This window comes from Hyphopichia burtonii, assembly GCF_001661395.1.
Source record: "Hyphopichia burtonii NRRL Y-1933 unplaced genomic scaffold HYPBUscaffold_4, whole genome shotgun sequence".
NCBI classification, from domain to species: Eukaryota; Fungi; Ascomycota; class Pichiomycetes; order Serinales; family Debaryomycetaceae; genus Hyphopichia; species Hyphopichia burtonii.
In genome coordinates this window covers 944,420-959,926 of record NW_017963731.1, presented here as the reverse complement: position 1 = coordinate 959,926, position 15,507 = coordinate 944,420, and the positions used below count along the sequence as shown (strand labels likewise).

At 35.9% G+C, this 15,507-nt stretch overlaps 8 protein-coding genes across 8 annotated transcripts; 3 read left to right on the top strand and 5 right to left on the bottom strand.

Moving 5' to 3' along the window:
• Positions 1 to 59: 59 nt before the first annotated feature.
• Positions 60 to 4,321, bottom strand: HYPBUDRAFT_139915 (uncharacterized protein; the record flags this gene model as incomplete). Its single annotated transcript, XM_020219729.1, has 2 exons — positions 651 to 4,321; positions 60 to 479 (listed from the first exon to the last, which is right to left on the bottom strand). The coding sequence occupies exons 1-2, from the start codon at positions 4,035 to 4,037 to the stop codon at positions 60 to 62; spliced, it is 3,807 nt and encodes a 1,268-aa protein (XP_020076302.1). The 5' UTR covers positions 4,038 to 4,321.
• A 188-nt stretch (positions 4,322 to 4,509) lies between these two features.
• HYPBUDRAFT_209295 (uncharacterized protein) lies at positions 4,510 to 5,111 on the bottom strand. The gene has a single exon (XM_020223058.1). The coding sequence runs from the start codon at positions 4,957 to 4,959 to the stop codon at positions 4,609 to 4,611; it is 351 nt and encodes a 116-aa protein (XP_020076301.1). The 5' UTR covers positions 4,960 to 5,111; the 3' UTR covers positions 4,510 to 4,608.
• A 35-nt stretch (positions 5,112 to 5,146) lies between these two features.
• MSM1 (methionine--tRNA ligase) lies at positions 5,147 to 7,055 on the bottom strand. The gene has a single exon (XM_020221372.1). It carries the CDS (start codon positions 7,017 to 7,019, stop codon positions 5,235 to 5,237), a length of 1,785 nt encoding a protein of 594 aa, XP_020076300.1. The 5' UTR covers positions 7,020 to 7,055; the 3' UTR covers positions 5,147 to 5,234.
• A 285-nt stretch (positions 7,056 to 7,340) lies between these two features.
• On the bottom strand, positions 7,341 to 8,144 carry TIP1 (transporter; the record flags this gene model as incomplete). Its single annotated transcript, XM_020219728.1, has 1 exon — positions 7,341 to 8,144. The coding sequence occupies exon 1, from the start codon at positions 8,100 to 8,102 to the stop codon at positions 7,341 to 7,343; it is 762 nt and encodes a 253-aa protein (XP_020076299.1). The 5' UTR covers positions 8,103 to 8,144.
• Positions 8,145 to 9,177: 1,033 nt separating this feature from the next.
• On the top strand, positions 9,178 to 11,199 carry NPR2 (nitrogen permease regulating protein; the record flags this gene model as incomplete). Its single annotated transcript, XM_020222555.1, has 2 exons — positions 9,178 to 9,611; positions 9,654 to 11,199. Coding segments are annotated over 2 exons (1,891 nt in total), but the record flags the coding sequence as incomplete, so codon positions are not given.
• A 1-nt stretch (position 11,200) lies between these two features.
• HTA3 (histone H2AZ) lies at positions 11,201 to 11,788 on the top strand. Its single transcript, XM_020221371.1, has one exon. It carries the CDS (start codon positions 11,332 to 11,334, stop codon positions 11,728 to 11,730), a length of 399 nt encoding a protein of 132 aa, XP_020076297.1. The 5' UTR covers positions 11,201 to 11,331; the 3' UTR covers positions 11,731 to 11,788.
• Positions 11,789 to 11,829: 41 nt separating this feature from the next.
• HYPBUDRAFT_139899 (uncharacterized protein) lies at positions 11,830 to 12,636 on the bottom strand. Its single transcript, XM_020219727.1, has one exon. The coding sequence runs from the start codon at positions 12,486 to 12,488 to the stop codon at positions 11,895 to 11,897; it is 594 nt and encodes a 197-aa protein (XP_020076296.1). The 5' UTR covers positions 12,489 to 12,636; the 3' UTR covers positions 11,830 to 11,894.
• A 274-nt stretch (positions 12,637 to 12,910) lies between these two features.
• On the top strand, positions 12,911 to 15,472 carry ACS1 (acetate--CoA ligase 1). Its single transcript, XM_020223057.1, has one exon. The coding sequence runs from the start codon at positions 13,332 to 13,334 to the stop codon at positions 15,357 to 15,359; it is 2,028 nt and encodes a 675-aa protein (XP_020076295.1). The 5' UTR covers positions 12,911 to 13,331; the 3' UTR covers positions 15,360 to 15,472.
• The last annotated feature ends 35 nt before the right edge of the window (positions 15,473 to 15,507 follow it).

Here is a 15,507-nt window from a genome sequence, read left to right as displayed (position 1 = left end):
AGAGATAGTATTATCTATTAATTAACTAAAGTACATATGTTTTAAAAGTCGTAGCATGATTAATTCAAGGCAGTCTTCAATTCAGCCGCCACATCGAAAAGTTTACTAACCGTTTCCGTTTTATCCCACTTACTTCTGTCAGTCCAGATGGTATCCATAAATTTGGCCATTGCTATTTCAAGTTTCTCGATATTATAACTTTCAGTGATGTCAGGAATTACATTCTCGAAGAATTCATGAACACGATCCCCGAGAATTAATTCTCGAGTCAAATCATGATTGAGGTCTTCCTCAGCCTCTGACTCCGACTCAACCTCAGGCCCGTTGACATCCTCAGAACGTTCTGATGCTGTTGGGTTAGTGAGAGTATCTTTGGAAGGTAAAACCTCATTGTTGATGTTTTTCTCTGTCTCCTTAAAGTCGTCTTTAGGCTCAGAATCAAACGCAACCCCTTCAGCGCTGTTACTCTTAGTTTGGTTCTGCTGTAAGCTGGTCTCCATTTTCGCATCTTCTTCAACTTTCCCGTTAGAGTCGACTGGAGGATGTGAAACACCGTTACTAGTAACGGGCTTATCTTCACCACTTTCAATCTCAGCGGTAGAATCCTTGATTATGTTAGTAGTGACGAGAGGAGCATCAGGTATGGGTACACCATTCAAATCCAAAGTATTTAAATTTTCAGCTTGTCTTTTTGCAAATTCCCTCTGTAACTTATAATGTTCCTCTAAAATCTTTTCCTGTTTTGAGATTTCTCTTTCTCTCATTTCTCTACAGGCTTTTGCAAATTCAGGATTATTGAAGTCGTCGATCCCGAATTGAGTATTGGTTAACATTTCATTTGCTTTTAAAATTCTTTCTCTGTCACCAGAAGTAATTGCATCTTTCACAATAAGCTTGATATCCTTGAGAAACTGTTTCGCTTCAGAATAATATCCGTTCCATAAACGTTCCTCAATGATATCCAAGTCCATATTGTAGTAAAATCTACCAGTACTCAATTCTTGAATCATATTCTTGTGTTTGGGGTCAGTTGATTTAATATAGAGCACCTCATATTGATTCAAAGGATTTTGTAAAATGGCTGGTTCAAATAAATGGTACAACATATTTTCATCAATAATTGGTTTTCTAAAACGCTTATAACGATTTTTGAATAAGTCCATCAAACCTGCCAACTTAATTTTCAAGATATTTTTCAATTTTGTATCATTATATTCCTGTTCTTTGAGTTGTTTTTTCACTTGAGCTTGGTTATTAGGCGTTTCTTGTGGGAGAATCTCAAGCTTCTTCAATTTCCTTTTAGGTCTATTTTCCAAGTCATTGATAAACTCAAATGGTTTCATTTTTAAGGTATTTTCTAATGTTTTGAAAAATTTTAATCTGGCTTCTTTATCAGGTGCAGTCAATCTAACGTTATTGGATTCATTATTAAAACCAAACATTAATTTAATGTCATTATCGAGTTCATCCTGATTAGTTTCAGAGATTCCCAACAACAATACTTTTTCGGTACTCTTTAAATTTCTTAATAGACCTGTGAGAGTGGCCTTGGCCGAGTATGGCATAACTTGAAACCAAATATCAATATTGGGGATGAAAATGATAGATGGTTGGTGTCTCTTTGCCTCAATAAAAGTTTGAACTATGCACAGTTCTGGGGTACGAGTAGAATCACCAAATACATTACCTAAGTCTAAAGATTGAACTTGGAATCCTTCTAGGAAATTAAGAATTGCTGAACTGATATATTGTTGGCCGAAACCTTGATCACCGCATATCAATAGATGAGGTTTACAAATTCTTGCATTTTCTAAATTCTTCAATAATTCTTGCTTGGAAAATCCACCATCAGCATCTTTAGCGGTGGGATCCAAATAAGAAGCTTCTTCTAGAGCAGTCACTTTTTTCTTTTTACCAATGGAGATTGAGTTTGGTAATAAGTTTTCTAATTTATCTGTAGCTTCATTGAAGGTTTTCTCCAACAAAGGCTTTAAATGATCGGGCAATGGCGCTGAACCAGAAGAGGTTGATCTAGCACTAGAAGGAATGATTTTATCAATGGCTAACATAAAATCTTTAGCCAATACTCTAACCTTGGTAGGATCAACTTTCAATTTATCATTTGTTTGATATATTTGAGGATATTTTCTTTGAATACTATTTAAAGCGGCTTCGGTACACAAAGCCCTTAAATCAGCACCCCCATAGCCTTTTGTTAAAGCGGCAACTTTATTCATGAATTCTGATGGTAGAGGAGGGTACCATTTGCGAGTATGAATCTTTAAAATTTCACTTCTAGCGTTTATATCTGGTAATGGGAAATAAAATTCACGATCGAATCTACCAGGTCTTCTTAAAGCAGGATCAACAGAATCAGGTCTATTAGTTGCACCTATAACAATGACTTGACCTCTATTATCCATACCATCCATCAAGGCCAACAAGGTTGAAACAATACTAGCATGGATTTGTTCTTGCTTCGAAGATCTAACTGGGGCCAAACCATCTATTTCATCGAAAAAGATTATAGAAGGTTGTTGATTTTTAGCTTCTTCAAAAAGAAGTCTTAATTGTCTTTCAGCTTCACCAACCCATTTACTCAAACAATCGGCACCCTTTCTCATAAAAAATGTTATCTTTCTTGTGGATGTAGAGCAACTAGCGGCTAAAGCTCTTGCCATTAAAGTTTTACCAGTACCAGGAGGACCATGGAATAAAACACCTCTTGGAGGAGTTATATGAAAATTTTGATATAATTCTGGATATAATAAAGGCAAAGCAACCATTTCTTTCAATTGATTGATATAATTATCTAAACCACCAACTACGGAAAAATCTATATTCATATCAACTCCTAAAGGATCGGTATCACTTAAATTATTCTTCTTTTTATCCTTTTCATTAGGTCCACCAGCTTTGATTAAATTACCAGAACCCAAAACATTACCACCAGCTGATAATTGACCAGGGTTTGATGGTTTCGAAGGTTTTTTTGAAACAGTTGCCAGGCCATTAATTGGGGCAATTTCATCTTCAGAAGAATCTGAATCACTTACATTTTGACCAATTGCAGTTAAATTATTATTATCGGTCATACCAGGAATTGGAATCCCTCCTGGAGGTATATTAGTGCCAAATAAGGATAAAACATCACTCCCACCAAATGGACCGGCCGTGGGAAACAAAATTTTTCTATATTCATTTTTATTAATGTTTTGTTTTCGCGGTCTTCCCTTGTTGAAGGAAGGAAATGAATTAGCTGCAATAGGAGGTGCAGAATCAAATTGAGCTTCGTTTGTTATTGGAGGAGGTATCGTATAATCTATTTTACCTCTTTCACGAAGCTTGTGTTTTATGGGACTTGGATCAGGAGAAGAATCGTATAAATCTTCAATTTCTTTACGGATGCTATCTTCTTCTTCTGGTTCTGATTGTTGTTCGAATTTTTCTGGTTCTACTGAAGCTCTTGATCTTGTTAACCTGCCTCTTCTGGGTTCCACTGATCTAGACCGAGAGCGATTTTTTCTCTTTTTGGCAGGACGGGAGCCATAAGCATAATCGTCTTCGCTTTCATCATCATCTGTAGCGACGAATTTCTTTTCTTTAAGTTCTTCTAGGAACTCATCCTCCGGGTCTTCGCCATCGTCTTCGAAATCTTCATCATCGGACAAAACACGTCTCGATCTATTTGGTTTGTTTTTCTTTCTTCCACGTCTTCGTGGACCAGCGTCCTCGTCATCTTCAACGTAATCTTCTTCATTAGGATCATCTTTTTCGTCGTCGGATGAAGTTGGCGGCAAAACATCTTCATCTTCATCTTCATCTTCAACAACCGGGCCCCGCTGGCGGGTATTTGGATCTGGCTCCTTATTATCATCTGTAGCATCAGCATCCTCTAAGTCGTCCTCGTTTGAATCTTCATTATAGGAGACATTTACACGGTTTCTCTTTGGAGGCCCCACGATATCCTCATCTTCCTCGCCGGGGAAACCACCATTCAACTGCTCTAATCTAGACAGCCTGGTTCTTTTCGTCATTTCCAAGTACTTGGATGGGTTATATGAAAAAGTTACGGAAAATATGGTGAAAAGTAATTTTTATCGTTTTTTAATGAATAGTTTAAAGTCTATTATCAATAGACAATATTAGGTATTTCGGATAATCACTCTATTCAATTCACAAATTCAAAGAAAGCCTCCAAGTGTATTTCAATCCCGAAAACTGATGGAAAATCCTCTCTAATATCGTTTTCGCCAGAAGTATTTAGCGCTTTTTACGCAACCTATTTCTCAAAGCTTTTCCAAAGGATAATACACTGAACAACCAACGAAAAAAAAAAAAAAAAAAACAAGATAAGCCAACCTAATTTAAATCAACCTGACAACACGTAAGTTCAAATACTGTCAAAGGTAATGAATGTCACTATCTAATGATAACTATACTTGTTGAACCCATTATAATCTCAAATCTCGCTGGGTTTTTTGTTTTTTTTCCTCAGTTTGTATGGTGGACCATCGTGCACGCACCGTTTTCTTTTAGTAATTGCCTCAAAATTTGAAATAAATCGTCAGGCGCAAACAAAATGCCCGCAGTAAAAAAAAAAAAAAGTCAAAAACTGTCAGTTTTGAAAAAGATACGCCGAAGCGTAGGAACTGAGATGAAAGCTGGTGGTGAGGTAGCGAACCCTTGATACGACATGGACAACTTTATCAAGGTGATGTTGGAGTACGCCAGCAGGAATGTAGGTGGTATAGGCTCTTGTAAAATATTTGATTTTTTGTTGTTACCCAAAATATGGGAATGGCAACCGAGTTTAAGTCTGTTTCGACCCTTGATTATTTCAAAGTTAATCTTGATTGCAATAGAATCAGGAAATTTGCAACCATTTTGACATGGGGGTCGACTTGCTGAATGGGTTTTCCAAAGACGGGCCTCGACAACGGTTTCTACTTTGTGCATTAGAGGGTGTGTGGTGTCTGGGTGTTTTGTTCATTTTAGATATATCTATTTAAATTAAATCTAAGCTGGTTCTATTTATTAAATTATACTTAAGTTGGTTGTATTCATTAAATTATACTTAAGTTGGTTGTATTTATTAAATTATACTTAAGTGGGTTGTATTTATTAAATTATATATAAGTTGGTTGTATTTATTAAATTATATATAAGTTGGTTGTATTTATTAAATTATATATAAGTTGGTAGTATTTACTTTAGTAGTCTGTCTATTTACATTAGTCACCTCTCATGGGGACTCTTTCTATTGGGACTTTATGCAGCTTTGAGTTGGCATTTGTTCCGTACGTAGGATCACTGCCGATAGTACAGTAATCGGAATTGCGTTTGGCGGCATCCACCGCTAAACGGTCTAAGAATCGGGTTGATAATTCTGGCATGACTGGATAAATGAGTATGGACGCAATTCTTCCGGTTTCTGCAGCCATGAAAACATAAAAGCTTCTGATTATCTCGTAAGCATGTTTCTTTTCTTCTGAAGACTCGTTGTTAATTGCTTTTTTATAGATCCAAGGTTGGCCAAGCTGAAATAAGAGGTTGGCCTTTTCATTCACTGACCACCAATCCTGAATGGCTTTCATTTGATCAAATGAACTAAACTTCCCATTCATTGATTCATATAAGCCATTCAAATCTTGGACTAATTCACTTTTCACATCGAGAATCGCTTCTAGTTCTTCTTGATTGAGTAAGTGGGTTTTAAGTAATTGGTTAATGTCATTGAATTTCCCTTGATAGTAATTATCAACCGCTTCCCTTATGTTAAAAGATGCACCTCCACATCTTGTAATCAAGTTTGCATATTTGCCAATTAGGTTTTCTCTAGTATGGAAAAAATTCTTTTCGCTATAGTTACAATCAGTTTCAATATTTGAATTCTCCATTAAGAAAAATCTTAATGCATCTTGTCCGTAATACAGATTGGTTGACATGGGGTCGACCACATTCCCCAAACTCTTACTCATTTTGAATCCATCAGAAAGCCAATGCGAATGAACAATCACTTGTTTTGGTAATTCGATTCCAGCTGCCATCAAAAATATTGGCCAATATATACAATGAAATCTAATGATATCCTTACCTATCACATGGGTTGCTGGCCATAAGTTCTTTTCGGGGGTATTATATAGACCATTTTGTAATTCAAACTCACAAGGAAATCCGGCAGCAGTAAGATAATTCATTAATGCATCAAACCAAACGTATATCTTTTGCGATGGGTCATTTGGAACCTCAATCCCCCAGTTCAATCTGGACGATGGCCTAGAAACTGAAAGATCAGTCAACTTGGACTCCTTTAACTCCTTCAATAACTCATTATACTTATTCTGTGGCTTAATGAAATTAGGATTGTTTTCCAAAAACTGAATTAAGTCACCTTGAAATTTTGATAATCGGAAAAAATAATTAGTCTCTTCTTGGTACTTTACTTCGTTTTTAGTCTCTTTTGAAATTTTTTTTTCTCTGCCAGTGCTTGCATCAGTTATCGATTCAATTTGGTTTTCTGGATAGAAAGTCTCGTCACTGATAGAATACCATCCACTATGAGATCCTTGATAGATTAAATTTTTTGATTCCATGATTTCCCAAAAGTACTTCACTGCTGCAATATGATCACCGTCGGTCGTTCGAATAAATCTATCGTATTTTATATTCATTTTTTCTGCTAATACTTTAAAGTTCTGTGATACCAGATCAACCAATTCTTGACATTCAATTCCTTGTTTAGCTGCTACTTCTTGAATTTTAAGTCCGTGCTCGTCAGTTCCAGTTAAAAGAAAGGCTCTGTTTTTAGGATTTAGCTTTTCCCATCTTACTCTAGTATCAGAAAGTAGCATGGAGTATAAATGACCCAAGTGTGGACTGGCATTGACATAAAAAATCGGGGTTGTAACGTACAAGGATTTCGAACGTAGCGTAGTTGTGGAAAAAGTAATTTTACTTGCATGGTTATGCAGAGCTTTTGGAAGGCCATATCGCCTTATGCTATTCAAAAAAGACATGGAATACTGTCTCTTGATCAGAAACATTAAAGTCGGGGTTTCATTATCGCTCCATTTTTTTTTTTCAGTCTTTTTTTTTTTCAGTCTTTTTTTTTTTCAGTCTTTTTTTTTTTCAGTCTTTTTTTTCAGTCGTTCAGTTTGGTTGGCCCGCTCCTACCAGTAGGAAATAGTATAGTATGTAGTATTAAAATAGAGTATGACAAGAGACTGGAAGATTATATAATATACAAGAGAGACATTAATTCACGTCAAAGAATCGTGGAATGAAAAAAGAAGAAAATAAATATTTGATGTCTAGAAATTTTATATGAAACAAAACCTTTAATTTTTTTCAACAAAAATTGCCATCAAGGCAAAAACACTATAGAATATGAATAACGGATAAGCAATTAAAGGTCTAACGTTGTCTAATTTAAGAACAACAACGAAGAATCCAGAAGCAGAGAATGTACACCAAAATACCGCAAGTGCACTCAAGATAAATCCTAATAGGTTATCTAAAGATATGAAAACCCCAAAGACACTTATCAAAACCAAAGGTAATAAACAATAACCTATAACCGATGCCGATCTTATCAAGTCAATAGTAATCTCTTCACTCATAAATTTAAATAAGTAATGTAAACTGATAGTACCAAATAAACCTACACCATAAATGTAACCAAATTGTACTTTACCGGCTAATAATAATAATGTCCCAAATAACATTACGAATAGAATGGGACCTGCCAAATCCGAATCAGCCATAATATCGGAGTGAATATTTCTATTCAAAGGATTCAATACGGCTAGAGTCTTTGTTTTGATATGATTAAAATTTATGCCCAATTCTTCTAGTAATGGAGGTTCACCTGGATAACCAGACGTACCAAATGCTGCTAAGATACCAGGAGTCAATTGACCTGATCCCATTGGCCCACTCACGTCAATATTGGCTCCAAAACCGGAATCCATTACACCCATCCCACTATTACTCATAAATCCTGTGCTTGCTTGAGGGGGCGATTGGTACGCATTGGCGTAATTGCTCTGGTAAAATTGCATGTTGTTTGGATTGTTCAAATTCTGTTGGTAATATGCCATTCTTGGTTAGGGGTGCCAATATTTGAATAGATCTGAAAATGCCACCTAATGAATCAAAAACTGAAAAAATGAAAAAAATGCTTGAATGAAAAAAACCGTATTTTGCTCTAGCTCAACGCCTCAAATCTTGTGTATCCGATCAAATTGAACAAAGTTGTTTTCAGCCAAATGATTTGTACAGATTATTAGTATCCTATAAATTGAAAGCACCTAAACATTCAATCTTTGTAAGACTGTTTGAACCATTTAACGTGAATCGGTTTGTTTTTTTCGAATGAACGTAGGTAGTGTGCGGATTCTTCACGTGAAAGGTGTATGGGTCTTTATCCAATCAAGTACCTGGCCCACCAATTTGAACCCGAATGGTTGTGCTATTAGATAGATACTCTAGGGAGAAGATATGAGATACGTGTTGGATGACTCACTTTCGAGCGAAGAGGTATAATTGGCAGGTTTGCTCGCTTTTCAATTCGAACTATTCTCGTTCACGAGAGCTACTCAGAAAGTATGTAAAGTTGGCGATCACTACACCCAGCTACCTATAGGGCTGGTTGGGTATGGCGCAAACGGGGTGGTGTCATCAAAGTAGTCCTTTATGTCTGTTGTAGTTGTGGGATTACTTCCCCTGAGAAGAGTAAAAATTGTTGCAAAAAAATGCAAAAATGTGCAAAATTATGTAACTAAACGACAACTTCGAACAGAGGTAACTTCAGTTGAATGAGAGAATTCAGCTTGGGTTCTACCGTCGCTTATTGACTTTCAAAACAGACAGGCCCTTTAGATTTCTGCATCTACGTAGAATTACTTAATTCAGGCCGACTCTCTCTCACCAACATTAGCATCAACATCAGGACCAGTCACCAGTCACCAGTCACCAGTCACCAGTCGCCAGTCGCCACTACTCCTCCCTTATTTGGAAAACGAATGAAGTTCATGGGCTTATATCCAAGGTAAATCATTATAAGTAAGGTACACAAAATGTCACAAAAAAAGTACCTCGAACTGAAAAAAAAAAAAAAAAAAATCGAGACTAAGCTGGAGATAAAGATAATCTACTCTAGGTTGGTTGAAAGATAATGGATAGTCATGATGGGTTCATCCCCATTCTAGCAATCTTCTACGCGGTGTTTCATCCGACAGAAGGTACCAAGATCATACATCAAGTTCCAGAAGGGTCGATAATATCGAATGTTTCGGCAATCACTGATAATTCGTTATTCAATTTTGATACCATTAAGAATTATATTATACCTAAACCTCAATTGTGTAATAAGTTGATATCTTTCAAGATCGATAAATTTCGAGTTTTAGGTTATCCGGTCAATATTGAGAGTGAAGATTATGCCCGTAATTCCTTTAATTTTAACTTTGGATTTGTTTTCCCATACGATAGTGATACAACACCATACGAGCCAGCAATTAAAAGAATGGGGAAAATGTTTAGGGTATTAGAAGAACAAAGTTTCATGTTGAGTAAGTTAGAGAAAAAATTATCATTTTATCCTAGAAGTACTACCGAATCAGGGGAAATTATAATTCCATCACTCATAGCCAACGAGTTTAATAATAATAATACTTCTAAAGGATTGACTTTTTTCACTCCTGGACACTCAAAGATCAAGAAAATCACGTTATCATCAATTGAGTCTCTCATCCATCAAATTTATCAGGATCTTAATAATTATTCTGAATGTTGTATACCGTTAGACAGTGCCAATAGTGTTGATATTAAGTTGTTCCCAATATTACCACCGCCGATAAACATCAAGGCTTATCAAGTTCCCATAGCCACCGTTAAACTTAATTCCCTAGTTGATGTTAACTGGGATCCGACCATGCTTAAAATTCTACCCTATATTAACGGAATCAATTCGATTAAAAGAATTAGTCAGTTAGCTGACGCAGATTATTTATTAACCAAACAGTGCATACAGCACTTGATGCATTATGGGTGTATAAGTATTGCTGATATTTTTCAATTTGGTAATATCTATGCACCAACCAATAATATTGGGAATTTTTTAAAGTTAAATGGTATGGCTGAAGACTGCCAAGCTTATATAGTAACGGGAGAAGAATTTAACACCGCAGAACTATCATTAGAGAATCCAGGTGCCAATCTGGTTCCATCGACCACCCCAAATGGACTTCATAAAACTGAAGAAGATGAAGAAATTAATAAATCAAATGGTAAAACTCAACCATTGAAAAAATCGATTAAAGTACCTTCCAAAGCTACATTATTTTTTCTATATAGATCTTTAAATCAAGGTCAAACCATCAAGGAATGGTATATTCAGCATCGGAAAAAATTGGCAGATATTGATATAAGACGGTTTATAAATTTCGGAATGTTAAGAGGAATAATATATCGAGTCCATTCATATCCAATGGTGGGTTCATTGATTAAAGCTGTTGAACGGAAAAATGACGAAGAAGTCGAATCAATAATAGATCATGCAATTAAACTGGTGGGGAATCAAACTCGATCAGATAGCAATAGGAAAGAATCATTTGGAGAGCTGATAAGAAGAATGCATCGAAATAGTAGCAATGCCAATGAATCAGGAGATAAAAAATTATTGCAAAATATGGTTAATGCTACTAATTTGACTACAATTACTGGTAAAAATGTTAGAAAAGTAAGTTTTGGATATAACGTTGACCGACCAAATCGAGGCTTTCAAATGATGAAACCATTAACCACTGATGACGATGTGAGCGAACTGGGGAGCGAATTCATCAGCGGTAGTGAAAACGCCCTTGAAAGTGATGACAACGACGAAGAAGATGAATCCGATGATGAGCTGATAAATCATCTGTTTGAGAGTTATGATGATGATAGTGAATATAGTGATGACGATGAACGAGAAGATATGGTAAAACTCATCAAATTGTTGAAAGGGTACCAGAACATGGACTCTATCTGCACCGAGCTCTGTAAGTCCCGAAATGAAGTTGAAAACATGATAGCTAAACTAGGTTCTTATAGTATAGTGAATAGTTGAATCCGGGTAACCATCATTTACAAAGGACACCCATACACCAACAAGGTTGCAACCTTCACGCAATGTCATTTTTTTTTTCTCAATTGTTTACGTTTTTCGATTTGTTTTGATTGTTTTTTTTTTTTTTTGTTTTTGGTTTGTTTAATATCAAAAAACTGAGAAAAAACATCAACAAGTTCCTACTTCTTCTTCTTTCCCCAATCAATTGAGTTAGTTTAGTCATGTCAGGTAAAGGTAAAGTTCACGGAGGTAAAGGAAAGTCATCCGAGCCAAGTAAATCCACTACATCCCATTCAGCAAGAGCTGGATTACAATTCCCAGTTGGTAGAATTAAGAGATATTTGAAAAAAACTGCTCAAAATAAAATTAGAGTTGGATCCAAGTCAACCATTTACTTGACTGCTGTTTTGGAATATTTGACTGCAGAAGTATTAGAATTAGCTGGTAACGCCGCCAAAGATTTGAAAGTTAAAAGAATCACTCCAAGACACTTACAATTGGCAATTAGAGGAGATGAAGAATTAGATAACTTGATTAAGGCTACCATTGCTTATGGTGGTGTTTTGCCTCATATTAATAAAGCTTTATTATTAAAAGTTGAAAAAAAGAAGCAAAAATAATCCTTGTTTTTTTGAGTGGTTTTCTAATTCTATAATTGTATTATACTGAAGTTTGTTTCTAAGTGTTTATATATACCTATGTATATTGTTTTTTTTTTTCTCTTTCTACGTTTAATATAAAATTTATCTAAGTCTAGTATTTACATGAATATATACAAGTGTAGCTATGCTGGTTGTGCTTTCACCGGATCTTTTGATTCCAGTGGGGGTTCCTTTCCCTTTGGTTCTTTTACCTTTGGTTCTTTTACCGTTGATTCTTCTACTTTTATTTCCTCTTTTACGGGTTGTCCCTTCTTCTTGGATAAATCGATATACTTTGGTTTTATTCCTTCAGGTAGAATATAATCATCTAGTTTGATATTATAGGTATCTAATTTATCTTTAATGTATTCAATTTCACTTTGTAAAGCAGCAATATCATCAGATAATGCATCTCTTTCATCACTGGCCTTCTTCCTACTTCTATAACTCTCATAGAAAATTAAAGAACCAGCAACTGAAAATATGAAAAATTCCGAAATAAAAGTAGCCCCGTTTTCAATGGCCTTATTATCATTAAGGGGTCTAATTTTTATCTTTTTCTCATTCAATAATGACATACGCAACCTTAAATCAGTATGATGGATGGTCTGTGCTATTTTAATACATGTTTTCCTGAATTTCTCATGATCTTTTGCTTGGGTTTTAATAGCAGTTGCAATTGGCTTTGCCACTGTCCTTACTAATAATGACGTTAGCTTTAATGCTATTCCACTCATCTCAAAAACGGGGGGATGACCGGGCGAAAACCAAAAACCACAAGTGCTAATGCCTAGCTTATTATAGATGCTATGAGTAGCTGACTCCAGTCCGATTGATTGTCCCTGGTGTTTAATCTTATTATCGTTCGTAGTGAGTCGTCTGTCAAGCAGCTGCACCCGTACATTTTCAAAAACAACAACAAAAACAAAAAAAAAAAAACACAAAAAATATTAAATGCATCCGTACCGCAATAAACTACGTGCCCGCACCAATTACTAAAAAAGATAAAATGTACGGAAGTGTATCCTCGTAAAAACAATCTGAACACTAGGCGAACTGATAACCCAATCTTAGCTAACTGGAATAAGTATCTTTGCGCATAAAAGGGACGCCCCCCCTCATCATACCATTATTACGCTTATATCAGCCAACCCCAGAGGAGGGGTATTTACCTACACTCAACAAATATTCTGGATCCACACGACCGCCCACAGTTTCTTATTTTTTTCTTTGACTGCTGCACTATTTTGTGGGGTAAACCAAACACCTTTCACCCATTTGCAATGACAAGAACTACAATTGTATTCCAAGATGCTTTAAGATCATAATAATCGATGATTGGCTAAACTCCGGCAACGCTGCCCATAACGTTGTGGGGGTAGTCGGGCACTCCGAGCATAAATTAGTGTTTTATGCTTTTAACAATCGATTGGTATAACCAAGTCCGATATCCTGAGTTATTTTGAGCTTTTTTAGTATAAATAGATCTGGATGCCCCTCCCCCAGATTTGGTATTTGATCTTTCTGTGAAATTCTTTCTTTTCATCTTATAGGTCTAGCTTATTCTTTTGATCCTGAAGATGCCAGAATCCACTAATCCACATCTCACTTTAGATCACGAAAGACCTCAGCAACCCCCCAAAGGTTTTGTTGAGCGTTCTAGTTCCAAGCCAAACTTGGCTGATTTTGCAACTTACGAAAAATTGTATAAACAATCGGTTGAAGACCCAAATACTTTTTTCGGCGACCAGGCACAACAATTCTTACATTGGGATCGACCATTTACTAGTGCTCGTTTCCCACAAGACCCTAAAGATGATTTTAAAGATGGTGACATTCCTGCTTGGTTTATTAACGGTCAATTAAATGCATGTTATAATGCAGTTGATCGTTGGGCTTTGAAAAATCCAAATAAACCAGCAATCATATATGAAGGTGATGAAATTAACCAGGGGGCAGTTATTAGTTATGGAGAATTATTAAAGAAGATTTCAAAATTATCTCAATGTCTTACCAAATTGGGAGTTAAAAAGGGGGACTCGGTGGCCGTTTATTTACCAATGATTCCCGAAGCAATTGTCACTTTGTTGGCAATTGCAAGAATTGGGGCAGTTCATTCGGTTGTATTTGCTGGATTTAGTTCTACTTCTTTAAAAGATCGTATTATTGATGGTGATTCTAGAGTGGTTATCACTGCTGATGAATCAAAACGTGGTGGTAAAACTATTGAAACCAAAAAAATCGTTGATGATGCTTTGAAAGATACTCCTAATGTTCGTAATGTTTTGGTTTTCCAACGTACCGCCAACCCCCATGTTCCTTTTAATGCGGGCCGTGATTTATGGTGGCATGAAGAAATGGAAAAATATGGTAATTATTATCCTCCAGTTCCAGTCAATTCCGAAGATCCTTTATTCTTATTATATACTTCTGGTTCCACCGGTAAGCCAAAGGGGGTTCAGCATAACACCGCTGGTTATTTATTAGGCGCTTTACTTTCTACGAAATACACTTTTGACGTTCATGAAGATGATGTTATCTTCACCGCTGGTGATATTGGTTGGATCACTGGTCATACCTATGTCGTTTATGGGCCTTTATTAAACGGGGCCACCACCGTGGTTTTCGAAGGGACTCCTGCTTATCCAAATTATTCTCGTTATTGGGAAATTGTCGATCAATATAAAGTTAATCAATTTTATGTTGCACCCACTGCTTTACGTTTATTAAAGCGTGCTGGTACTTCTTTTGTTGAAAAATATAAATTAGATTCAATTAGAGTTTTGGGTAGTGTTGGGGAACCAATTGCTGCTGAAGTCTGGCATTGGTATAATGATAACATTGGCCGAGGTAAAGCTCATATTGTCGATACTTATTGGCAAACTGAATCCGGTTCTCACTTATTAACTCCCTTGGCTGGTATCACTAATACTAAGCCTGGTTCTGCTTCTTTACCATTTTTTGGGATTTTACCAAAAATTTTGGATCCAGTTACTGGTCAAGAATTAACTGAAAATAATGCTGAAGGGGTTCTTGCCATTAAAAATGCCTGGCCTTCAATCACAAGAGGTATTTATAATGACTATGCTCGTTATATTGAAACTTATTTGAAACCTTATCCAAATTATTATTTTTCTGGTGATGGTGCAGCTCGTGATACTGATGGATTTTATTGGATCTTGGGTCGTGTTGATGATGTGGTTAATGTAAGTGGTCATCGTTTATCAACTGCTGAAATTGAAGCTGCTATCATCGAACATGATATGGTTGGTGAAAGTGCCGTTGTTGGTTATGCTGATGACTTGACTGGTCAAGCTGTCGCTGCATATGTTTCTTTGAAGGATTCAGTTAAGGTTGATGATCTCGATGCTATAAAGAAGGAATTAATTTTGACTGTTCGTAAAGAAATTGGTCCTTTTGCTGCACCAAAATTAATTTTAATTGTTGATGATTTACCTAAAACAAGATCTGGTAAAATTATGAGAAGAATCTTAAGAAAAGTTTTGGCTGGTGAACAAGATCAATTAGGTGATATCTCAACTTTATCTAACCCAGGAGTTGTTTCTCAAATCATTGATGTAGTTGCTTCCTCAACAAAAAGAAAGTAATATTTCCGTTCTCTTAAATCAACTTGATGTTCGATTTCCATAGTCAATTATTTAATTTCTATCATCTATTCTCTTTTTTAGAGTTTATATTTTATGTTATATATCATGTTTGCTATAAATACTGTAAATGCGGTCCCGTGGTTGCAAA